At 49.7% G+C, this 26,102-nt stretch overlaps 1 protein-coding gene across 16 annotated transcripts in view; it reads left to right on the forward strand.

The window, feature by feature from the left end:
* The window catches only part of MYT1L (myelin transcription factor 1 like), a 417,110-nt gene that overhangs the window by 309,429 nt on the left and 81,579 nt on the right, over positions 1-26,102 (forward strand). For 9 of the 16 annotated variants that reach the window (XM_082427029.1, XM_082427020.1, XM_082427023.1 and 6 more), the window contains 5 exons: positions 9,141-10,118; positions 14,678-14,812; positions 18,952-19,042; positions 20,681-20,788; positions 24,317-24,528. In XM_082427029.1, the coding sequence (XP_082283155.1) occupies positions 9,141-10,118; positions 14,678-14,812; positions 18,952-19,042; positions 20,681-20,788; positions 24,317-24,528 (1,524 nt within the window). The remainder of the gene's footprint in view (positions 1-9,140; positions 10,119-14,677; positions 14,813-18,951; positions 19,043-20,680; positions 20,789-24,316; positions 24,529-26,102) is intronic. The other 7 variants (XM_082427032.1, XM_082427035.1, XM_082427025.1 and 4 more) reach the window with 2 other exon arrangements.

The raw sequence follows: 26,102 nt of genomic DNA on the forward strand, positions 1-26,102 counted from the left end.
TGATGCGGGAAGCAAGTTGAGATACAGACAGACTGTGCATCAAAATTAGCCCCCCAGCTTTCTCCTGCAGTCAGCAGAAAACACAGTGAGTTCTGTGACCGGCGGAGAAACCAAGGTGTGTTTAGTAGGCAAGGTCTCAATTGTGCACAGTCGGGAGAAAGAATATGATGACTTTTTATCATCTTAAAAATTAATCTCTCCCTACATCCATGAAAGCGTTATTTTAGGCAGTTTAGTATGCGAACACATTGAATGTATGGCTGCACCACTCAGAAATGAGTAAAGGCAGAATTAGGCATTTCTAGGTATCAGTTTATGATAAAAATTAAACTTTCTTCTTGCAAACTAATTTTGCGTAATTAGAAAATGTAATTATATGTTATGTTTCACGAATTTTCAGACTCTTCAATACGAACCAGAAAACTTGCTAACAAGGTGAAGTCATGTACATTTGAGACTCAAGCAACATGCATAAAGTACGGGGAAAAATCTTTTTTTTACATAATAATAAGAAATAATAGATGTAAGAGAGTAGATCTAACACATTTTTATTCAATTTTTTTTTTTATTTAAAAGCTTTTAATGACATAACATATATTTAACAGATAGGGCAAAAGTCGAGAGGTACAGGTCACATGACTGAACACCAGGCCTGAGTGACCACCTCCCTGCTCAGGCCCAGCCTCTGGAGTTCATGCCTATCAATGCCATTTTGATTGTGTGGTAAGATGAAAATTGTCATTACAACCGTTACAGTGACCGAGAAATGCACACTACGTACCAAATAGCAAGGTAATGAAGCAAATTATAACACAGTGTGGCAACACACAAGCAAGTAACCACTAGGGTAACATGACTTTGTCCAGTAAATGCTTTCTATTCCATTTGTTTTTAAGGTCCACTTGAAGGGATGACCAGCTTATTTCTTTATCTTAATCTGATTTTTATTCCAAATGCTAGCTTGGCAGGGGGTGGGATAAAGGTGGGAAGGCATGTCTTGTAGCTCTGGCTGCCCTGCTTCCCTCATTCTCCCTGGACTTCAGTTTGGCGTCCAGAGATTAGGATGATAACACTTGCCCTTCACTCACCTCACTGCCTTGCTAAGCTTTAAGCTTTAAGGCAGGTGTGGTCCAGAGAGACGCTGGGGAGAGGCGAGCAATGCAGAGCTGCAAAGCAGTGACCGTAACTCAGGTGGCTTTTGCACGGTTCTCCTCTCTCAGGCACAAACTCAAGCTTGTCTGTAATTCTGAACCCAAGGTCCATGGCGATACCAAGCAAATATATTATGTACATCAAAGCTGCATTAATTTAAAAGACTCAGGGCCTGGTGACAGCTCACTTCAAAAACATAGAATGTGTTTTCTGTGTACACAGAAGTGCACTGGGTTCCATGGGGACACAAAAACTAAATAGATACCACGCTGTGCCAAAAAGAAACACACATAATATAGCATGAAAGAGGGGTGTGTACATGGAAATATATACGTAATGGTGCTTTACAAAGGGCAGAATTAGAAGCCATAAGCCGAGGTGGAGGCTTTAAAGGTTTGAGTTGAAAACAAGAACAAAAGTTTTCAGATTTGAAGATTGTTGAGCTTTAGATTAGGTTACCAAAGAACGTGGTAGTGTTTCCAAAATGTCTTTTCCGTCTGATGGGGACTGAATCCGGTCGAAGAGAAAAACTGGGTCCCGCACCTCCCAAGTTCCTCCCAGTCAAGCATACTCGTTGGAATGGCCACATCACACCAGTATGTAAAACAGGAGGACCAAAGTTTTCACAGACTCATGTCCACTCCCTGATTTATAGAGTCAGCAGTAGCAAAAGCAACCTTGGTCTGCTGGGCCAGGGATGTTCAAGGTCATCCAGTTAATCTGGAAAGTCTCCGAGCTGTGTGTGCGTGCATGCGCGCGTGTGTGTGTGTGATTAGAGAGAGAGAGAGTGAGAGAGGGATGCAGTTGGTTAGTGTGTTTCAGTCCGTCTCAGTCTGAAAACTACTGATTTCAAATAGCTCTTGTCTGGATTGGGGGGTATGACTATTCTATTTCTTAGTCTCCAAGCTTGGATAAACCACATACCTAAAATGTCATCAAGTAGAAAGGTCCTCAAAACTTAACGAATAAATAAAATTTTATTCACTCACATTCTATTAATTAAGATTCCTAATGAATAAAAACTTCAAGAAGCATAACTTACACATTCTACATTAAAAATTATTATGCAACTTGGATCCCTTGTGAAAACCATTATTTTTTCCTTCAGTTTATCTCATTTAGCTTAAAGGACATTTTTACATCATGCTTCAGCTTATGAAATGGACAACTTCTAGAATCAATAAGCCAACAATCCTCTTCTGAGCTGTTGTAGTGACGTTAGCCTGTGCTTTGGATGCTGTCGAGCTGGCAGAACTCTGCCCGGGCCCCCATGCCTCGCTCTGGGCCCAGGAAGCTGACTGTACACGCGTGAGGTCTGACTCGGGGCGTGAAAGGGGATGCATGGCTGTGACCTTCACCTGTGCTGACGGGGCAGGTGACAGGGAGGGTCGGACTAGAGATGCACAGGGGCTGCGTGCAGACACGGGCCACCGTCCTCCACCACAAGCCCAGACGGCAGGCTTTCCCCTGGAGACGATGCAGCAGATGTGCCGGGACCACCTTCTGTGCTCCTGCACTGCAGACATGGCTCTTGGGAGTCGGGTTGGGACCAGACTGTCACCTTCCAAACCAGGGCCTGGTGCCCAGAGCCGCCACGGGGCCCCAGACATCACGGAGCTGTTCCTCGACTGCACAGAGACCTGGTGGTGGGTGGTTTATATCAAATCTGTGTTACTTAAGTCCACATATAAATTATATATATATAGATATTTTATAAAAGTCAAAATCAGAGCTCAGCTCCCACTGAACTTCCGTGTGCTGGCCCTGCACAGGCCAACATGGTAGCCCCTGGGCACACGGGGCTGTTTAAATATAAATATGTTGAGTTTGAATCTAACTTAATTAAAATCACATAGTGTTGAAACTCCACATCCTCAGACCCACCAGCCTTTGCCCCCCAGCTCCTCCTCCTGAGGTACGGGCCCCTCATCCCTCAGGTCTCTTCCCAGAGGCCACCTTCTCGGCGAGCCTGGCCCAACTGCGTGCGAAGCGACCCCTGTCCGGGCCCCCTGTCCCCTCCCAGCACAGGCCACCCCCCCGCATCACTGCTTACAGTTATTTTCCGTTTGTTTCTCTCCCGGCCCCTACGCGGTGACGTCCCCACCTCCTGGGTTCATCCTTCGGCTCCGAACAGCGGTTAAGTGAATAAATAAGCTGTATTTGTTCGTGTCCCCCAGGCCTGTCAGAACTGGCCTAACCAAAACTGTGACAATTAGAACATCTGTCTGTGATCTGGTAAAAACTTGTCCTATGTCGTCCTCTCCAAAGTTTTTGCATCTTGAAGTCGGAGGAAGGTATCTCGAAAAGCCAATATTTGACCCAGTAAATGCGGACGGATGGAGCTCCGCAGGCCTGCGTCCCCAGGCCTCCGTGTACTACGTGAGAGCCACGCGGCTGCAGTGAATCGGCTGCCCCGGCCCCGGCCCCGGCCCCGGCCTGCCCCCAAGGGCTGCTCTGCCTCAGATGACAGACGTGATGCACGGGTCTCTCCCACGTGGTTCCTCTCGGGCTGAGGAAGGCTTTCAGGCGAGGCCGGGAGCTGAGATCGGGGACACGTTAGAAGCGCACAGCTCAGAGGGGAGCCTGGCGGGTTCCTGAAGCGGCCCTGTGTCGGGGCGTGTCCTGCCCGGGCCCGGGGACAGCAGGGGCTGGAGGGACCCCTGTGTCCTGCTGCACAGGATCAGCTGATTTACACAGACAGGACCAAATCCCAGCCCAGTAAGCCAGCTCCTCCGGGAAGAAGTAGGTCCAGCCACTCCAAACGCGGGCAGGCGTGGGGATGAGACCGCAGCCCGGAAACAGGCACAGAAGCAACAACACACAGCTCAGAAAAACGGGCTGGGAACCGCATTCACTTCACCCACATCATCTCCCCCCACGACGTGCCCCAGTGAGAACAAAGCAACTACTTCTAATCACCCAGAAACCACCGTTAAAACTGTGAAAATAGATGGGGGTAGTCTGAAATTCCCCGCCAAAGTGAAAACAAGACAAACAACAACACTGTTAAGTAAGAAGGAACTAGAAAATGTGACGGGTAAGTCCAGAGAGGTGACAGACCTTGAATCTTCCAGCCACGTCACCCGTCTGTTCCACTCTCACCTTCAAGATTCTCCTCTCATTCACATTGAACTTGGGGGGTGAGTGTGAAGGGGTCCTGGGAGCCCTCCAGCTCCGCACCCCACTGTTCAGATGGGGGAGAGGGAGCTTGAGGAGCAAGGACTGCCGGGGCCCCAGTGCTGGCCATGGGAGAAGGGCTGTGCCCAGGATCCACCCTCCCAAGCGGCCGAGGCTGGCGCCTCCCCAGCAGAAGCTGTAGTGCGAGCAGCGCCTGGGCGAGCAGGAAGGCCTCTCCTACCACAGAGGGAAAGGGTCCACGACGTCTCAAAGAGGGGTGGGGGTATTTGCAGAAGGACCAAACTCACATCGCTCCGTCTGGTCTTGGGGACGGGGCTGCAGGAGTTACGTGTCATCAGAGGGTCCGAGTCCGTGGATCACTGAGGGGGTCGGTCTGTCCTCTGGTCCTTCCCTCCCCCGTCTCTGCACAACCTCATGCCTGGGTGTCCCTGACCCTCCCACCTTCCTACCCACTCGGTCCCCTCACGCTGCCCAGGACGCTGGTCCTAGGAACCCAGTCCAAGATGTTCCTAATTTCCGAATCTTTGCTCCGCATCAGAATGGACTTAAACTCCACCAGTCAGGGCCCTCGTAGGTGACAGGCCAACGAAGCTGGCAATTATGGCAGACATTTCAACACCTGGTGCTATAACTGGCCCTCAAACCTCAGCAAACCAGCGTAGAGGAGGAAGGCTCCGAACAGCAACAGCAGCTCCAAGCGGCTGGCAGGCAACAACCGTGGTGGATGGAGAGCTGGACGCCTGGCTGGGACTAGTCTAGAACGGGCCATGTCAGCAAGGACGGGCAGGTCTGGCTGCTGTGGAAGGAGTCTGTGCTGGCCCAGCATCCTGGGACAGCGTCCCGCCCTGTCACCTAGCAACAGGATGATGTGGAGAAAACGCCAGCCTCTCTGGGGCTCTGTGTTGTCACCTTCGGAAGGACAGTAGGTGACACCTCCTTCTCACAGGGCCCCTGTGGGCATGAAATGAGGACTGACAGCCACAGGCCACGAGACTGACCACTGGGGCTGTTATTCTGTGTTCGCTCGATGGGGTTTGTGCGAAGATCACCACTTTTGCTTCTTTCCTGTAGTTGCTGCGGCTATTAAAACGCCATCATCTTCTCATTAGGATCTAATATATCATCACATTTCTGTACTTACAAGTCAAAAATGAATGTTGATATTTATTTCTATAATCAAAAAAGAAACACCTATTGATGCCATAAGAAACTGTGGCCTTTGGTGATTTGAAACCCACAAGGGTGGACTCTTAGACCACGTCTTCTCTGACCTGGTAAATCTAGAGCAGTTTCTGCTTTGAAGAAGTGTCTCTTCTTTCTGTTTGTCCTTGTATCTTTTTTTGCTAGTCAGTTTTCTATCTGCTAGCCTACGGCCTATTTTCACGGCTAGAAAGAACAGCAGTAACACAATCAGGTTTAGCACTAGACACTGAAAGAATTAAAAAGTGCGTCAGACATATTTTTTAGAGACAAAATACTAAACGAAGCCAGTGCTTGTATTTATAAAGTTATAATCCACAGAGTTCTAACCACAGCAAATGCCGGTCGTGAAGATGGAGACAAAATACCATACATGGCTCCATTTTTTTAAAGAAGTGCTTTTGGTTTTCTAATTGTAGCTACTGAGCCTGAATTGTTTATAACACTCTGATTCAAAGGAGATAAAATTCAGACCTATGACATTTTACAGAGCTCACACAGGATTCCAAAAATGCATGTAATTACAGTAAAAACAAGGTTCTTGTTTGATGAGGAAACACTGGGGAGACCCTGAGCCACTGAACCGCCTGTTCATAACTAGAAGGGTAAACCGCCTGAAAGCACAAAACCAGAGATGGAATTCCAAAAGCTCGCTGTGAATGATTTTGAATTCTGGAGGCTGAAGCTTAGAACCTGCTTGTTGACAGGCTGCCTGATGGATCCCTTCCATCCGCCCACATCATTGAGGCTTGACTTTATCTCACATGCGTTTTGAAAGAGTTAAATACTGATAACTTGAAAACGTCCATTAACCCGCCAGGATTTTCAGCCACTCATGCAGTCTCTCCAGACGCCCCCAGTCTTACTGCTGGGGGTCCGGCAGCCTCGGAGGACACAGAGGTTGGTGACCAGGAGGAAGAGCCGAGCCTTGCTCAGTCAGACGCTAACCCAGTGTCCCTTGATGCCCCCGATTTCTCCTACAAGTAGGCAAAGTCCTCCACATCTGCTGTGTGGGCCCGGCCTCCCCGGAGACCTGCCACCAGGCGTGCAGGGCTTGTTCACATGCGGGTCTTTATGCGGCACAGAATTCTCGTGGTTCCAGTAAGGGCTCAGGCCTGGCTCGGGCCGCCAGCGTCACCCAGCCAGCAAGGGCAAAGGCCCGGCCTGGACCAGGAGGTATAAGTTCCCCTGTCACTGTCACCCTGATGTGGCTACGCAGCAAGGGGCGGCCTGCAGGGTCCAGGTCTTCAGAAGGGAAAGGACCCCCCAGCTTGTTCGCAGGCTCCCTCACCTGTGTGGCTGGGAGGCCGTGTGAAGAGCGTGTCCACCTTCCTTTAATCTCCTTGTAAAGCGATAAGGTCACCTAGCAAGGAGCGGAGACATGAGCAGGCGTCTGATGATTGGACAGCTGAGCCGTGTCCCTTTTCTGTGTGACACTGAGGGGAAACCACTTCCTCTTTGGGGCAAATGAATTGAAGATCATCCCGAGATTCTGAATTTGGAGACTTAATGAAAATCATGCGGATGACAAGTTTGGTAGGAAGGTGGGGAGTTTCATCGACTGTGGGCCTCATCAGCATCAGGCTCCCATGCAGCCTTCACTGTGGTTTAGACGGGCGGGGGTGGAGGGCATAGCCTCTCTGCCCTGGTCTCTCCTTTCACTGACTTCCTCCTACTCCAAGCTCTTCAGGTGACAGGAGAGAGTGAGAAGGAAATCAGGACAACGCCGCCTCTTACTTGACTTGTCTTCTGCTTAGAATCGACTTTCAATGCTTCCAACGGTTGCACCTGGTGCCTTGTTTTCAAACCACAACTTGTAGGTTCATCTGGTGGTTGGTTCTTGGTGGGTGCAGTGGTGCTGGCTCCCCAAAAATGCCAGTTTCGTGCAGAGGTAACGCAGCCTGGTTAGCTAGAGGCCGCTTCTCTGGTCAGCCCACGAATATAAAGACCAAAGTGCATAAATTGAGAGGAGAATATAAGTTGCTCTTTCAAGGGTTCCTGAAGGCAGGGGTGCCTTTGCATCTTGAGAGCTTAGCCCTGGGCCGTGTCGGGTGTGCATGTTGGGTGAACACTTCCACGGTATTTCTGATGTGTTCGCTGGTTTTGTTTTCCTCCCTCTTGATGCTCTTCGGGAAAACGTGTATCCTTATTCTAAGGAGATTGATTCCTAGGAATTATCCAGAAGAGATACAATATTTGTTTGGTGCAATGAGTGGTGCTGTCTGACTAATACACGGCAAATTTGATTTGCTGAGGTTTGGAGAGATGTGTTAGATTTCAAAAATGTGCTGGTTCTGTGTGTGGGCTAGCAAGGATGTTGTTCTCTGTTATTGATGTGCCGATGTCCAAACCCGGTTCACCAACAAAAGCCTGTTCAGAGGAGACAACACAAAATCCATAAAGAAAACACTTGGGGTCCCTGAGTCAGCTCTGAGTCAGCTGGCATCTTCTACGAATCAATATGCCTCATTTCCTCATTAATAAGCTTTAAAAGTTCTTCTTACTCTGGTTGATTTAATCATAGAAACAAAGAATATATTTGAAAATGGCAGGCAGTTAACCAAATCCAACCTAAAGTAGGGGAGGGGTCCATCTGAGAATCCATTTAGTATTATCTATATTTTGCAATATACGTGGTAGCGATCACGTAACATGAGCGACAGAGATCGCCCCAGATATGCCTTTAGTGTTGAATGGAATACATTTCAGATGAAACACAGGGGTTTCGTGTAATTTTTAACTTGGCCTTTTTTTCAATGCGTTTTCCTAAATATTTTTTGAGATTGGATATGCCACTTATTCACAGGTTGTTTCTACCAGCTCACCGCAGTTTCCCGAGGCTGTGGGGTGGATGCTGGGCAGTGTGTCACAGTGGCCGAGTCGTCACAGTCTCGCTTTTCATTGGCATCCGGTCACTGCGTACTTTCCCCACCCACCCTCTCCAACCTGCTGAGATACGTATAAAGAATCACAGCGAATCAGAGTTCCCTTCTAAGCTTTTGCTGGGGCGTTTCTCTTGCTTCACTGTGTATCTGGATAAGCTGTCTCTAGGGTAGAAAATTCAAAACCACTCCCAGCCCCAACGTGTGTTCCTGATACTGACCGCCCAGAGTCAGTGTCGGTGCGTCCCTGCAGGACCCTCCAGCACCTCGGGCTTTCTTCTGTGCTGCCCGAGCATCACTGTGAAAACAATTTAAAAGTGATTGGTGTGCACATCTGCTTACAAGTCAGCGACAAGTTCACGAACTCTTAGAAAGCCTAGTCATACGATGAGTATTATTATGCGTCTGGTTGGGCTGTCAATAAAGAAGGCCAATAAAAGAAGTAATGCTGAAAATTTAGAAGTAACGGAAAAGTAATATTTTAAAATTATACTCATCCTACAGAGTGGTTGCTTTGAATGTTAATTCAGGAAATTCGTCGTTTGCAGCAGGTGTTTTAATGGCCTACCGTGCTGGGAGCGCACCGCGCTGTCTTTCTGCCACCGCCGTCCTCGGACCTGCAGGTGGGACTCCGGGTCCTGTGGCGTGTTGGGCAGGGCGTAACATGCGCCCTGAGCTCGCCGTCCACACTGTTGCAGCTACAAGTTCTAGCCACCTTTTCCTCTTCTTTTCTTCTTTGTCCTTTTTTTTTTTTCATTTTCTTTGCAGAAGGCCATCCACTGAACTGTCACAGCACTCGCATGATGCAGGACGCGGAGAAGGACGACAACAATAACGATGAGTACGACAACTACGACGAGCTGGTGGCCAAGTCCCTGCTGAACCTGGGCAAGATCGCCGAGGACGCGGCGTACCGCGCGCGCACCGAGTCGGAGATGAACAGTAACACGTCCCACAGCCTGGAGGACGACAGCGACAAGAACGAGACGCCTGGCCGGAAGGGCGAGCTCAGCCTGGACCTGGACAGTGACGTGGTCAGGGAGACGGTGGACTCGCTGAAGCTGCTGGCCCAGGGCCACGGCGCGGTGCTGGGCGACCACACGGGTGACCGCGGCTATGCCGATGCGCTGGCGCCGCCCGACGGCAGGAGCCTGACCTACGGGGCGCTGGGCAAGGCCGCCAACAACGGGCTGGCGGAGAAGCTGGTGGAGGAGAGCGATGAGGAGGTGTGTCTGAGCAGCCTGGAGTGCCTGCGCAACCAGTGCTTCGACCTGGCGCGCAAGCTGAGCGAGAGCAGCCCCCAGGAGCGGCCCCCGCAGCCCGGCGCCGGCCCGCGCCCACATGGCCGCCAGGACGACGACTTCCCGGGGAGGACGCCCGACCGCAGCTACTCGGACATGATGAACCTGATGAGGCTGGAGGAGCAGCTGAGCCCCAGACCCAGAACTTTCTCCAGCTGCGTCCAGGAGGATGGGTACGGCGAGCGGGAGGACGACGCCGCCTCCGTGAACTCGGACAGGTCGGAGGAGGGCTTCGACATGACCAAGGGCAACCTGACACTCCTGGAGAAAGCCATCGCCCTGGAAACTGAGCGGGCCAAGGCCATGAGGGAGAAAATGGCGGTGGAGGCGGGAAGGAGGGACAGTCTGAGGTCCTACGAGGACCAGTCACCGCGACCGCTCCCCGGGGAGGAGAGGAAGCCTAAGGCCGGTGACAGCCATGTCAAAAAGCCATACTATGGTAAAGGTAATATTTCTACCTAACGTAAGTTGCCTCACGAAAGCGTGCACTAGGGTAAAAGCTGTCAGGTGTAGGCTACGATTCAAGGGCATGCCCCACTCCATTACATCACGAACGCAGGTTTCTTAGGGTTGATTCCAGAGTTATATTTTGTGATTACGTCTCTGAAGAGCAAATGAAATATCTGTCTGAGAAATACACAAAGCAGCTGGATAACATGATGTTTCGATGGAAAATTCATGCCTTGGAAAGACAGGGTCAGAGCCCAAGCCCATCACGTGATAGAAAATATTAGGGTGAGCCTGTGTTCTTACAGATGAACCACAATCCGTGTGGAGTGGCGGGGGTTTAGGTGACAAAAAGTCCATCAGGGATGAAGCACGTATTTGGTAAATTGCATTGAGTAGGTGGCATCACGATTTATAAAACGATCATCAAATGGCAGTTATTGATGAAACCTCCCCCGTAGAAAACACCCCCGACAGAAATTGAACAGTAACAGGATGACTGATAGCGTAAGACAAGGGCGGTGACTGCATGTTCATTATCTTAAGGTAGTAAGGAATGGGAGCCATTTGCTACGCATGGCCTGGTGTGTCCCAGGCTCAGATCAATAGCCATCCCTTTAGTATATTCACCCCCTCACTGTTCCATTCCATCGTGGAAACAGTTATGGTGCTTGCTTTATTGGGAGACACTCAAAACCATACACTGTGATAGTTCCATCCAGGTTTCCACCTGTGAATTTTGTGGGCACGTGTTTGCATAGATCTGTAAATTCAACCATATCCATACAGAGTCACTACACCTAATAGGTATATTTCCACCCTGAATGATTGACTTCATGCTTCCAGTAACAGCTGCGTCCACTTTCAATATGAGGCGGATGATAATTTGACCTCGTGTAGGACCTTGTGAATATTTCAATTACAAGACTCTCAGAACCAAGTGAGAAGCAACTTCAAGGGTGAAATTGGTGAATCCCTAAATTCTTCCATATTAGTACCAAGAAGTTTTTCTGTTTTGTATATTGTCCCATTTCTGATGAATATTGAGTTTCCTTAGAATGAGGTTCAAGAATTTGGTTTGAGAATCTGTTGCTACGGAAACATCAAAGGATCAGAACCTCCTTTTTCTGCAGTTACACAGGTGTGTATTCTCCTCTCCATGTGTGCACGTACCTCCAGGGGCACATTGGGCTTCGCTTTAACCAAACCCCAGTTGGAGATGAACCTTAGCCAGAGGCCAGTCGGGTTCTGGATGTGACCGGTGCTTGGGTGCTGACCATCGTTTCAGTAAAGCAGGTGCAGGCCAGACCCTGTGAGGCTTAGGGTATGAGGAAGCGTCATCTCTTAAAGGCCATGGAGTGAGGCATCAAGCTTGCTTTGGGTGTTTGCCAAGACCAGGAGACGCAGCTTGTGTGTCTATAACTAGAGCGCAATCTCTTAGAAATCTTTAGTTGGATATTTGAGACTCACATAGGAACTAGACACTTTTAGGAAGAAATAGTGTCCTTTCTCATGGGCTGGCTCAGGTAGACAAATGTGGCAGCGTTCTGTTTGGGATTCTGCAGAGTGCATTTCAGGACTGAGTCTGGGCATTGAGAAAGCAGCGCTATACTTACTGAGGAAACATGCGGGCTCATGCGGACCCGATGTTGCCGTGCCTTCTTTGGTTTCTGTGGTTCATTTCAACCCAGCAGCTTGCTGTAGATTTTGATTCATTTTGTTTTGTTATTCTTGTTATTTTCTTTTATTCTGTTTTTGGCAAGAAGTGGAATTCAAATCACTTGCTTCCCCTAAATAAATGGGGACAGGATGGGAACAAACAGTAAAACCCCAAAACCAGGATGTGCTTTTTTCCCCCGAAATGGGGGCAGGGTTGGGGATTTGGACTTTGCAAATGAGCTGGAAAGCACTGATTTCTGCTTCTCCCCAGTATTTCCAGATTTTCCTCCTCTGATCAAAGCGAATCGCCGTTTCTTATCAGTGTTTTCCACATCACTTCCAAATTTCGTTTGAATACGCCCGTAGTTATATTCAAAACCAAATAAATAAAGCCAAGCAAGGACACCAAAATGGGGCAAAGAGATGAATGCCCTCCTTATTAAAAAAAAAAAAAAAGTTATGTGCTCTCTTACCAACACGGACACATAGCACATCACCAATCTATTGTCAACTTCTCTGCTATTTTATTAAACATGGAGAGAACACTCACACCAATTCTCATTCATACACAATCTTCTCAAAATGATTTAAATTATAAATGAGTAACCTTTCCAAGAGCTTGAGCTGAAACAAAAGAAGTTCATCTCAGGGACTTCCCTGGCGGTCCAGTGGTTAAGACTCTGAGCTTCCAGTGCAGGGGGTGCAGGTTCAATCCCTGGTTGGGGAACAAAGATCCCACATGCTGCGTGGAGCGGCCAAAAGATATTAAAAAAAAAAAAACAAGGCCATCACAAAACGTCCTCTGTCTTTCTTCTCCTCAAGCAGCTGCCGGAAAGGGAGGAAAGGTGCAGCCTAAACACAGCACACAGTTTTTTCTAGACATTGTTGCAGGGTTTTTGGTTGAATCGTTGGCCTGTTTGCTTGCTCGGTTGTTTTGCGTTTGTTCAAAGATTTGCTTTCAAGATGAACTGGGATTGCAAGAAGGGAGAAAGCAAGGGGAGGTGAGGGTATTGGTGAAGGCAGAGGAGACCCACCTCCACCAGGACGCAGGCATCGAGAGGAGAGTACACGCTTGGTGTTTCCAAAACTGCAGTAGACGAAGCCACATGGTGTTTGCACAAATCTGCACTTAACTTCAGAACACTTTTGAAATCGTGAAATAATATAATTTGTTAGGAAACTGTAAACATACTCGTGAAAAAGAGTCACTTAATGATTACTAGTAGTTATAATTTAGTTTTATCCTTTAAAAGTCCTTTATATCTAGTCTATAGTTTTACATTATATCTCTAGTTTATGATCTTAAATAATATTTTCCTTGAAACTGTTACTGCGCACTTACTATTTTATATTTGCATTCATTCAGTTGTACCACTATTAATATGAAATTACTCAAAAGGCAATAAAATGCTGAGCTTTTTGGTTGCACATGTAAGAGAAGCTCCAATAAGATATTTAGAAATGAAGTCACAACAGCATAGGTTCAGATTTGTCTTCAGAGATGATTATCTATAAATAATGGTAGGAAGCAGCCGACTGTTATATCTAGGACACTACCCTCAACGCCATCACTGGTTTAAGAGATTCCAGGACCTTAAAGACACATTTCAGAGAATAGAATGTTAGCTAAAAATAAAAGGAGGGATTTTTATATAAACATAAAAGTCTTTATATATTCCTGTGAGTCCTTTGTCTGTTTCAAGTTCACATGAATGACTTGAGAAAAAAGCCCATAAAAGTTCCAAATTTTTTAAACCAATCTTTTTTCTTGATATAAAATGAATTCTTTGCCAAAAGTAAAACATCGATTTTCCAGTGATCATGATTGGCCTGATTAATGAGATATCACTATAAAAATATTAAAGCCTTAAAGAAATTTTAACTATAACATCCCTGGGCCAAACTCCCAGTAACCACCCTCTATCGATCATCTGTGCACCTGGTTTTGAAAACTGGCTCAAAAATAGTGTTTCACACACTCACGTGACTCTTTGGTCTGGGTTTTTGGAGTTATTTTCTGCACATTTATGAACTGTGGTCAGTTCTGGATGTAGAAATAATTTTGTTAGCAATGTCATTGCATTTCTGGCATCTGCCATTCGAGTTTTGACCAAATGTCTGCTCTGCTCCTCCCTGACGGGTGCTGCAGAGCCCACAGGCTGCCTAGAAGCGTCACCTCTTAGTTTTGTGCATGCACGCACAGCTGTCAGAGCCTGCCTCTGGTTCCAAGTACAGACGAGGAGATCAAAACAAATGATTGCTCCAGCAGCTTCTGAAACATCTTTGATTGCCCATCATCTCTGTCAGGTGGGATTTCCACCATTTCGGTCATTTGCTTGCAGTGCCTTCTGAGAGTTCAGCTGGTCTTGAGAAAAGCGCTGAATTGGCGTGCTAAGGACAGTGTTGCAGGAGAAGTCTCAGCACCGGTAAAACTGTGCAACTAGTAGCACATGCAATCAGAGCGCTCAGTAAGAAAGAAGCTCTGCTCAGGAGCGCTTAAATGGCGTTATGTTTCCTGGTTGGATGTAACAAAGCGGTTGCTGAAGGATCACAGAAACGTTTTGTTCTCTGAGAAGGTCACTGTCTCATCATTATTTATGTTGATTTCTTTGAGCAACGGCTTATCATGTAACACACGGGGAACAATTAATCAAGCGTTCCGGTAGGGAGAGCGTTTTTTTTCTTTAGTATCAAAAGTAAAATATTTTATGATTCCTGATTATACCGTTTAAGGTTAAAAAATCACCCCAAACCAAAGAACTACCCACGGATGTCACAGTCTGTCCCCGACACCTGCTTTGTTTCTTTATTGATCAAGGTCTCTTCGGTTGTTAAATAATCACATTTGTCTTCAGCTGGTAAAAAATTCATTCTATTGACACCTGTTGTCGCTTTTAGATCCCTCGAGAGCAGAAAAGAAAGAGAGCAAGTGCCCCACCCCCGGGTGCGATGGAACGGGCCACGTAACCGGGCTTTATCCGCATCACCGCAGTCTGTCCGGATGCCCGCACAAAGATAGGGTCCCTCCAGAAAGTAAGTCCATGTTTCGCCAGTGCCCTGGAGCGCGTACACCTGTGACTCGTTTCTGCATCCTCCTCGCCTCTGTCATTTCCATCTCTGGTCAGTGCAACCTGACTTAGGTGTCCCCTCCTTGTCCGGGCGAGCAGCTCAGCCAGAACCAGGGCTCTACCCCGCCCCGCAGCATCCAGCATTTCCTCGGCGTGGTCCCCGTAGACCTGCCCCAGGACCCGGGCCCACCATCCAGTGTTGCCTTCTGCAGCTTGGCCCCCGCGCAGCTGGCCGGGGCTCTGCTTCTTACTTCATTTCCAACTTGCTCTGTGACCCCCCCAAGCCAGTCACTTCTCTCCCTTTCTCCTCACAAATTGTAGAACTGAATTTAGACAGTCTCTGAGCCATCCATCCAGCACTGCACGGCTATGAATCCCTAAGGAAAATGGCCTCGAGACGTCTTTTTCCCACTTATCTGAACTTCTCCATTTCCGTGAACCAGTACTTACGTGTTACTGCATTTTACTTGTAAAATCTATTTCACGTTGTCCCGACATTTCTACACAATAAAATCTTAAGTAAGAGGGTTTAACTTGGGTGGGTTTGGATCTTACACATCCGTTTTAATTAGTTAAGTTTCGAGAATATGCCCTTGACCTATGAAGACAACTAAATTTCTTTTAGAACTGAAATGATGTGCCCTTTTTTTGTTTATCTTTCTCTCGGCATATAAAGTATGCCAACTATTTAGGTAGAGTTAGGATTGATGGCTCAGAAAAAAGGCACATTTTCAGCAATGGCTGTGTGTCAGATCCTGACTTCAAGTCTAAGGTGGTAGGCATTTTCCTCATTCCGGGAGACTCGGTTTCTACGGGGGGAAATGTCATAGCTCGGCTTGTTTGTGACAGTGACCAGCTGAGTGGTGATTTTGCTTTCCCATCACAATGGCCAGCTTCGGAAGTACAGAGAAAAGTTTGTAGCTTAGAAAACAGGTTTAGCAGAGGGTTTTCAGGTGACAAATTTGTAGAAGTTATTGTGGCTCCAGCTTTGCAAGTGGCCCCTGGCAACAATAAAGCCATGTGTCTCAGACCCGTCTTGCGGGCAAAGGCGCAGCGTTGCGGCCGCAGCGGCTTGGAGAGGGGCCGCGCCCGTGTGTTACATGAGCAGGGGCAGCTTGCTTCATCCACAGCAGCTTCTGCCCCAGCACCCCCTGCGGTCGGGCACCCCGCTGGCTGGCACCTATCTAACCCCAATAAACACTGCAGGGGGTATTGGCCCCGTTGTCAGATGAGGGACATGAAGGCCAGATGGTCACCGCCTCTCCTGGGAACCAGCACAGCACCCAGCGCCCTGAAGATGCTCAGAGCTTTCCGAGCTGGTCTGAGCCGAGAACTGAGCTCAGACCTAAACCCGTCTCTGTCCCAACCCTGAGCTCATCTGTCTCCACGGAGACCTGGGTTTGACGTCTCCAGTTCAGTCTTAACAAGCTGTGTGTTACGGGGCAGGTGACACGCTCTGTACTTCTTGTCCTCATCTACAAAGAAGGCATTAGGACCAAGCTCTAATGTTTGAAGAAGAAAGAGCTTCTTTGTGCACTTTTTCTTTGAGACATCAAAGTAGAGCATCAGTTCCTTCTCATGGCTGAACAATCCTCCTGACTCCATATTTTCACAAGAAACGTCTAAATGCAGTCACACGAGGCCCGTGTCCCGACCAGCTGCACCTCAAACCTGCTCACACAGCCCCGGTCAGATCACACCTCGCCTGGCCTTTGCTCACGTGCCGTGGGGACTCAGCTCTGACACCAGTGTTACAAACACCTCCCAGAGCATCCACAGAAAATCGTTTCTAAAGATTTACTCATATGCAATTTTTTTATAGTACCATAAAAATGTAAAAGAATTAAAGGACTCCATAGAAGATATGTCTCTCTTTTTCTACTTTTTATTTTTTAGCTTTTTCTGGGCTAGTGTCCCCCACTCACATTCTGTCCACTTGAATTCCACAAAGTAGCCTGCACCCTGTTTGAAACACACCGTGTTAGATACACAGAGGACACACCGTGGATGAGACACAGCTCTGGCCACCCCCCGGAACTCCCGACCCAGCCGAGGAGGGGGCGTGAGACAGCGTGACCGAGCTCCAGCCCCCTGCTGTGGGCATCAGGGACCGTGGCCTCCCGCAGACTTCACTGGGGCGATGCTTGCGCCGGTCCTGCGTGAGAGAGAAAACCCATGGCATTTTCTAAAAGCCGTCGTAACGGTCCACGCGGGAGACCAGGGCAGAAAGGAGGCAGTGGCAGAGGGACAGATTCAAGGAACACTCCAGAGACAGGCTGGCAGGACAGGCCATGAGAAGGAGAAAGGGAGGGAGATTGAGAAGACATCTAGGAGTCTCCCTGGTCCATGGCAAGGGCGTTAAACAGGTCATCAAGCCACGGCCACGTCTAACAGGGGAACGAACGCTTGGATTTTTCCAACTGAAGCTGGAAGTTGTGTGTGACATTCCCGCAGGGTGCTGGAGGGCCAGCCTGGACGCCTAGAGAAGGCCAGGCACACGGGTGGCCCTGTCTGTCCTCCGCAGTGTTAGTAGAAACGGGATGAAACTGCCTAGAGAGGAGACCTCGACGGAGGCTGAACGGCAGCCCAAATTGGGGGAGGCGCAGAGGGTGGCGTGTCTGCTGGGAAACGCTGGCAGCTGACACCCGAGAGAGAGGCGTGAGCCGCAGAGGAAGCTGGAAGCGTGTAGGCACAGAGCAGCGCAGATCCCGTCCCAGGGCCGGCCTGGGTGAGGACCGAGTGGGAGTCGGCAGGACGGGGCGGTCCACGCCGCAGGCGAGCACGGAAGGAGCGTGCCCTCCCCAGGGGAGCCTTAATAGTTGAAGATGTTAATTTGAGGGGAGAGTCGTGTGATGTGATAAGAAGATGACAGGGCGTCAGGAAAGGATGTGGAAGGAAGGGTCATTCCCTGAAGGAAGAGACGGAGGGTGGGCAGGTCAGAGCGCAGACTGGGGAGGGGAGGGAGGGTCCCCCGGAGAGGAGACCCCAAAGCCCGCTCCAGCCAGGTCCCAGCACAGAGCGAGCCCCAGATCAGCTCTCCACAGGTGGAGCACCGACCACCTGCACGGACGATGCAGCTGTGACAGCTGAAAAGATGAAACCAAAATGGACCTGGCCAGGGCTGAGGAGAGCAGGTGTAAGGGCCACATGGGGAGGACATAGGAGGGGGATTTCAGGGGAAAGAGAGAGGTTGTTCTGGAGATGAGAGAAACTGTAGGAAATAACAATTACGTAACGAGCTCGGGCAGATCGTGGTCACCTGGTGCCAGGTGACCCTCGCCGCAGGGAAGGTCCAGCAGCCTCGCTGCAGCTTGTGCTGTGGAGCTCGGAGACCGCTTGGCTGGGGCCCGTGTTGGGGGTCGGCTCTCTCGACCCGGCAGCACTGCTCACCCCCCAGCCGCCCCCACAATCCAGGGCAGCGAGTGGTCACTGAGGACCAGAAAGGGAAAGACGACAGGAGACAGTCCAGGCCCATGACCATGGCGGGGAGATTGGAATGCGGTCTCCGGGCAGCGGGCAGTAGCTTTCCTGCCCTACGGACCATGCCCTCCGTCTCCCGCCCGGTCTTACATGGGGGCCCGCAGAGCACGTCCTCCCTCCCTCCCTCATAGAATAAATAAGAAGGTACCCGGTTCCTAGATGGAAAGTCATCACCTAATTATCTTCATCTAAAAATCAGGTTTGGGCTGTCTGTTTGCCCATGACCACCACACCTTCCTAATACTGCGTGCTTCCAAAGCAGAGGCATGTTTTTAAAACCACCGATCGACGTGCTGTTACATGGCTAATCACTGCTCCGTGCTTACGGCTGGGAGTTCTGCGGGGAGGCCCTTGCTTTCCTGGCCCACTGGGGACAGTTCCGTGCTCCAGCACCCCGAGTCCACAGCTCCCGCCCAGCGCACCCCGCTTTGCATGCCAGAGTCAGGTGGAGACAACCTTCTTTTTCTTCCTACATGTGTTTCCCTGCCCATGCCCATCACAGACGTGTGTAGGACTGTCTGTTGTGAACTAACCCAGCCTTTGTTAAAATGATTGCATATTCTGGTGTTGGGACCATTTCTGTGTTTTAACGCTGGGCTGTTTTCTCTGCCTCTCCTTGTCAAGTTCTTGCCATGCATGAAAATGTTCTCAAGTGTCCTACTCCGGGCTGCACAGGGCGAGGGCATGTAAATAGCAACAGGAACTCGCACAGAAGGTAAGCAGAGCTCCTGCGTTCTGGGCTGCAGGGGGGCAGATCCCCGGCAGCCGTGTTCCCGCGCCCTCCGGAGGGGCGCGGCCCCTGCACGACCTGCCCCAGGGGAGAGGAGACCTGGGGACTTCTCTCAGGGAGCCAGGGAGCGGGGAGAGCCGAGCTGAGCCGGCCCGGGGCGCACGGCGAAGCCCAATGCTTAGATCCCTCGTTTGCAGACTGCAGTTTCTCAGCAGTCTCCCCCCACCTTGCTGTGATGGGGCGACAGTCCCCCGGCAGGTGTCCTCCTTGAGGTCAGATCCCAGGTGGAACCACAACGGTCTGCAGCGACTCCAAGGAAGGCAGTAAAAGCTCCGTTACCTTCCAGGGGTCGAGGGGGCCTTTCCGGTCTGCCTCAGACTGGTCGGCGACTAGAGACCATGAGGCTGAGCCGTGTGTGACCCCAGCCGGCCGCCCCCGTGATCCCCGCTGAAACACTGGTCATCAGCGTGGGCGTCACCAAAGTGCTGGCAGGGGTGCAAAGGTGCTGGTGGGAGAACATACCGCAGGAAAGGGGGCTAAGGAGGCAGACCCTTCCTTCCTGGGCTATGGCTGCAGTTACACATGCTCGGAGTCACACTTTTGCTCTGGACAAATTCCAGTTCCCTTTTCCTATCTTGTTCTGACTTTCGCTAAGTTACTTCTAAGACTCAGTTCCTATCAGTTCCTTTTTTTTCCCAGTGGCCTGAAAGTGATTCTGTCAAATTTTTCTTTAACTGCCTGTAGCTTCAGCTTCACAAAGTCGCATAAAAGTATATCTAAACGGAGGAAACTGTTATAAGTTTCACTGTAATTTTTGCTTCTCCGGTAAATTTGGTTACTTGTGTTAAGTTTATAATGAATGAGGTCGCCAACCTGTGCCCTTCAGAGGCGCTCCTGGGCGCCCCCTGGAGAAGGGGGACGTGATGGTGGGTTGGCAAGGCTCCTCCTGAGCCCTGTTCATGGGATTTACAGCATCAGCTTGTCCATCATACGTCCGCAGAATCGCACGGCTTCCAGACACCGTGTGTATGTGGATTAAGCCCCTGCAGTGTGTGCAGAGACATATACAGATACACAAACAGCAGACATCAGGGTTTCATGAAGAATCAGCTTAAACACCAAAGAGCACATCTGTTGTCTCTTCCCGTAAATATTTAGTGACAGAAAGCATTTTCCTGCAGCCTCGAGATTATTCTGCTTTCCCCCTTCCTTCTGTGTCTCTTCCTGGGGAGGATGTAGACCGGCTGGTCACGCTGCACCCCACGTGCTGTGGTCAGCAGCTGCCAGAGAGCCCTGCTTTCAGGCGTTTGAGAAACCCATCCTACCCAAGCGGTTAATTCCTCAGCTCCAGAAACCGCAAGCGTCCCAGACGGCAGCGGTGTCTAAAATCTCATGTTCCCTTTAACGATACAGCCTTTGTGTTGCTGTCATTGGAAAGGACCGCGTGGCCTGCACACACGGCACGGCCATCGGCATGGTCTGCCGGAGGCCAGGGGCAAACACCGTGATGTCCCCTGACAGGCTTGGGAGGCTGGTGCCGCCCAAGGCAGAGGAGGGGGGAGGCGATGGGGGTGCTGTCGGAGTGCCTCGGAGGAGACACTCAGATCCCTCCTGTCATTGCAGCCTCTCCGGATGCCCTATTGCCGCAGCGGAGAAACTGGCAAAGGCCCAAGAAAAGCACCAGAGCTGTGACGTGTCCAAGTCCAACCAGGCCTCGGACCGAGTGCTAAGGTACCAGACCCACATTCGGGATCCGTCCACGGCCGTCCCCAGGGGCCAGGCGCCCTTGCTCCGTGAGGGGTGGCCGTCCTCAGTGGGAGTGGAGGGGAGCCGCTGCAGCTACAAGACCTCGCCGGGGTCACGACCCTCACCTGCGGCTCCATCCTGGGGCTGTGCGGGGGCAGGGCTCGTCACCCCCGGGTCTCCCTGACCCCGTGTGACCGTTCGCACGAGAGAAGCAGACAGAGCTGTGTCTGGCTTTCTTTCTGGCCCTGATGCTTCACGATTCTGTAAAGGCTGGCTGAAAGGGAGGCTTAGAGAGTTCATGAGGTGCCCCCAGTCGTTTTACCTCAGTTTGGAGGCGAGGGCACCGCTCCAACCTGCGGGGTGGGCTTCGTGTGCTCGAAGACGTCGGGGTAACATCATCCCCTCCCCCGTGCACAGGGAAGCCTCGTCCTCAGGTGCTCCCGGCAGGCGGGCGGGATGGTGCCATTATCCCCCCTTGACGAGCGAGGAAACCAGGCGCAGAGGGGTGAGAGGCCTTCCCGGAAACCACTCGGTCACAGGTGGCGAAGACGGGGAGGCCGCAGGCGTTACCTGCTCACCCCGCTGGACAGTTAGGATGGTTTTCAGGAGCGCAGGTGGAGGCGGAATGCTCTCTTCCCTCAGCGCTCATTTCTGCGTGTTCCCTTCAAGCCCTCATCCACGTGCAAACTGTGACCACCTCCGTGTATCCTGCCTGTTTAGTCAGTGTCACACCAGCAGCTTCCTCGTCTGTGTAATCGTACCTGTCATCCTCATAGCTGCTGGTACCCACTGGGGGAGGCGCCACCTGTGCTGGGCCTGGGCTCTGGCCCTGAGGCACTTAGTGTGATTCCAACTTTACTGTTAAAAGGAGAGCAGTAAACACACACACACACACACACACACGCACACGCACAACTTTGCTTCTGTTAAATTATTTCTTTGGGATAAATCACTTGGAAGAAACCACTAGGCAAACGATACAAACACTTCTTTGGTTTTTTCCTGTATTATTTCCCATCTTTCTGAAAGGAATTTACCACTGTCATTAAACTCCTTTTTATCTCACAACAGAAAAGTTAAAATCTTTATAGAAAATGAGAAATATTTCTCTAGACAAAAATAAGAAAATAAAAACCATCTATGATCCTACCATTTAGAGGTAAACCCTCAATCAAGTCTGGGGCGCGTTCCTCTAGCTATTTTTACGCATGGGCGTTGCCGAACTAACCTGCCCCCAGGGTGCCTGTAACTCACTCATCTTACAGGTGCGCTGACACCAAATACATGACAGGCCCTCCCTGAGGGCCCCCTCAGCCCACTCTTGGTTACTGGGAGCATGACAACCTCCCCCCAGGCCCCCGGGCTGTGTGCATTTGAGAAGGAATAGTTATTAACCAAAGGAAAGTTTGAGCAAAGGGAGAGAGAGTTGAGGCTGAGGACTTCTGTTAATTTCCCTCCCCCACTGGGGCCAGACCCCCGAGAGCTGCAAAGATCCCCGTGCCCACATCCTTCTGATGTGGGGTGGCTGCGAAGTGACTAACGCCTGTCCTGGGATCCGTATCAAGCTTACTTTCCACTGAGGAGCTCCGTTGGCCGCTTGACACGGACAAGATACGTCTGAAATGGCAAACATCACCTTGTTCAGACAGAGCCTCCGCTCTGATCCCGAGCCTGTACTTCACAGCCTGGGACCCTTTCTTCATGTCATGCAGTGGGAAACCTTCTGTCAAGTGACAACAGAACAGAAGATCGTGGGCCAAGACTTGTGCAGCTGCAAACAGTTTTCTTCCCGAGCCTCTAGCTGCGTGGTGGGGAAACAGCGTGGGGACAGGCCCAGAGGGAAAGAAGGACCCCTCCCACAGCAGGGGAGGCGTGGGGCTCGGCTCTGCAGACCTCCGAGGGCTCAGCTCAGGCACTGACGTCCCGGCCGTGAGCCAGGTCTGGAGGACCTGGTGTCCATCCCCGTCACCTTCACATTCCCCGGGATGTCTCCGCGCAGGGGACGCTCATTCAAGGCGGGAAGACAGGAAGACAGGAAGGAAGGAAGAAAAAAATAAATTCAACCAACAGTTCAATTACTTAAGATTTTAAGAGTCTTTAGGCAGATTGTCTAACAGGACGCCGAGACTTAGGTGAGGGCTACGGGCCTGCCCAAGGCCGCAACCGCTCTGCCGCCTCCCAGCTCCCCGCCTCCATCACCTGCTCCGTTTTGTCACCAAGTGTCCCTTCCCGATGCCTGTGCTCCAGCGCACCCTCCATTGGAGATGGTCCCAACCTCCTGAAGGCTCAGGGGTCGTGCCTTCCTTGGCCCAAGTCCTTTGGCCTTGCCTGCTGGACAAATGGACAGAGTCCCAATCTGGTCCCACCCAGCCCGTCTCCTGCTGTTCCCCCAGAGATGTTCCCCATTGTTCGACTTTCCTGGCGTGTTTCCTACACCACCCTGGATCTTAACCTTGACAAACGCCACCTTCTCCCTTGAAACTGAACGGAATCTCACGGCTGGGAGTGTCCTCCATTCCCCAGGATTCTCAGAAGCTCAGGCTCCTAAAACAAGATCACATTCCAGGTGACCATTGAAGGCAAGGCCTACAGCTTCATTCATTTATGACCCCCCCCGCCCCGCCCATTGCCTGGCAAAATGCCTCAAATAATAGACGTTTAACTAATCGTTACATCATTTGGTTGATTTGAGAAGAAGTAAATAGGCTAAATTAATGAAATCAAAGTAAATTGGTTGGTAACTTGATAAATTTGTTAACGTAAGGGGAAGTTTTAGGTAAAAACTCTAAAGGAATCTCTGCACTACTTTCTGTAAATCTAAAATTATTTCAAAAAAAGTTAAAGAATTCTGCCTACGAGATAGATAGATGGACACACAGAAGAAACAACATAGGATATTAATGCATATGTAATTGAAAGTTCTTCCATTTAAATATTTTGTTCCAAAGTATAGAAAAATGAATGACTACCAGGTAACAATATTGAGAGTGCATGTTAATATTTGTCAAAATACATCACTACGTGTTCCGTTTTATCGTCCAGCAGGATATGTTTTTATCTAGCTTCATCTCCACGTCCTTAAGAGTATTTCTTTATTTCCTCGTATTTTGTTAAGGGAGTTTCTTATTAGCTCACTTCACCATGTGTAATGCTTACTCTCTGCAACCCCTGCAAAAGAAAAAGCACGGATGTGAGATTCTTTCCCACGTTCACATCTCATATTTTCATCGTACCTCCCCAGACTCTGAAAAGAAAAAGAAAAAAGGGCAAAAGGTTAAGTATTTCATTTTCTGTTCCTTTTATTTCCGAAGTTGGCATCTAGGCAGATAGCTGATTTGAGGTTATATCATTACAGCACACTTGGGTTCTTCTCAGGAAAATGGAATTGGGATTTTAGTGAGAGGTCTGGTTCCTAACACAGCTAAGCAACGAGGTGCTCTGATTTTAAGACCAGCCGTGTCTCATGCGCAGCCATGAGAAAGCCAGCTGTGCACTGTCTCTTTTTGCTTCCAGGCCCATGTGCTTCGTAAAGCAGCTCGAGATCCCTCACTACGGCTACAGAAACAGCGTCCCCACCACCACGCCTCGCTCCAACTTGGCCAAAGAGCTGGAGAAATATTCCAAGACCTCGTTTGAATACAACAGTTACGACAGCCATACTTATGGCAAGCGGGCCATAGCTCCCAAGGTGCAAACCAGGGATATATCCCCCAAAGGATATGATGGTAGGAGGTGCACCCTCTTATACATGAGAGTCACGCTTGCCGTTGATAATGTTGTTATTGTGTATATCCATTTCCTACAAACTGCTGGAGCATGGGGGTCACTCGATGGGCAGCAAGGAAAGCACGCCGGCAGCCTAGGCTGGTTCCTTCAGCCCCAGGTGTGGGAGAGCAGGCCCTGGGGGAGGGAGGGCGACGCCCTTCCCCCGTTATCCCCAGAGCAGAGCAACCGGCCGCTGGCAGGACGCAGGGGCAGACAGCCATGGGCTCGTCTGCTTCATGCTGCTGCTGAGATGATGTCCTCATCTTTACTAACTCCCTTGAATAGATGCCCCGACACAGACAAAACCAGGAGAGCCGGGGGTAGATGCCCAGGGCTCTTGGATTTCGTGAGAAGCTCTGTGTTCCCTCCCTGTTCTCAAGCTGGGATGCACGTCGCATTCATCTGGGGAGACTTTTTAAATTCTCATGCCCAGGGCTGCACCCTAGACCAAGGAAATCAGACTCCCTGGAGGTATTCCCTGTGTGCAGCATTTTTAAAAAGTCAGCCAGTGATTGTAACATGCAGCCAGGGGTGCACAACTCCCGCGGGTCCCACCGGCCTCCTTCCAACGGGCTCGGACCCAGGTGTGGGCCCTGGGGAGCCCCCTGTCCTGGCTTTGTAACTTTGTCACTGGCCTCACTTGTAGCTGCCACTACGAAAATAGAACCCATGAAACAGATAAACACTGCGTGCTTCACGGGACAAGATCGTTTACTTTAACTCATGCATATGTGAACCCACTACTGGGGTGTAAACTCTAAACAGACTAGGTCTCATTTCCTCACAGAGCTAACTTGGTAAGTAGTTGAAGCACAGAGGGGAAGACTGCATTTCTGTGATTTTACTTATTTATCTAACCACGCTTCTACTTTAAATCCTAGGATATATGGACTTAGTTGGCAGATTTTACCAGTGGGGATGTGGGTTGTATGAGTTGGGTGATTCAGGAGTCTCATCTTGGTGTTCACCAGCAGAGGTGAGGAGAGAGGGTTTGAAAGATCTCGGAGCTGCTCTCTGAAAAAGATATTTAATTAAAATCACAACACTCAAAAAAAAAAAAAAAAACATTTAAATTGAATGCTTGGGGAGTTCCAAAACCTTTTTACAATTCTACATTATTTTAGTCATTCTTTGCCTTAATAACAATTAATTTGTATGGTGAATGAAATGGAATATTTCTTTGATGTATCTCAGCTTGATTACCTTTGCATGTATCAATTCTAAATATATAGGAACAAGGATGGAAGTGGGAAAAGGGAGTGGCTTAGGGTATAACAGAAAATAATTTGGGTTTTTTGCAATAACAATTTGCCAATTTCAGGTTTTGTTATAACTTCATTCATTTGATTGCAAACGAGGGATCAGAAGAATCTGAATCCACATAATTAAGGACTGCGCTTGTAGGATTCCCAGTTCACTGACGTTTTGTAGTGATCTGATGGGCACTTTCACCAGGTCTCGTTGCTACATACATGCTACATACATGCAGGACATTGCTGCTGTCCTGTGAGACCCGATTTCCTTCACCCCGTTG

The sequence above is a fragment of the Balaenoptera physalus genome, assembly GCF_965194825.1.
Source record: "Balaenoptera physalus genome assembly, chromosome: 15".
Classification (NCBI taxonomy): domain Eukaryota; kingdom Metazoa; phylum Chordata; class Mammalia; order Artiodactyla; family Balaenopteridae; genus Balaenoptera; species Balaenoptera physalus.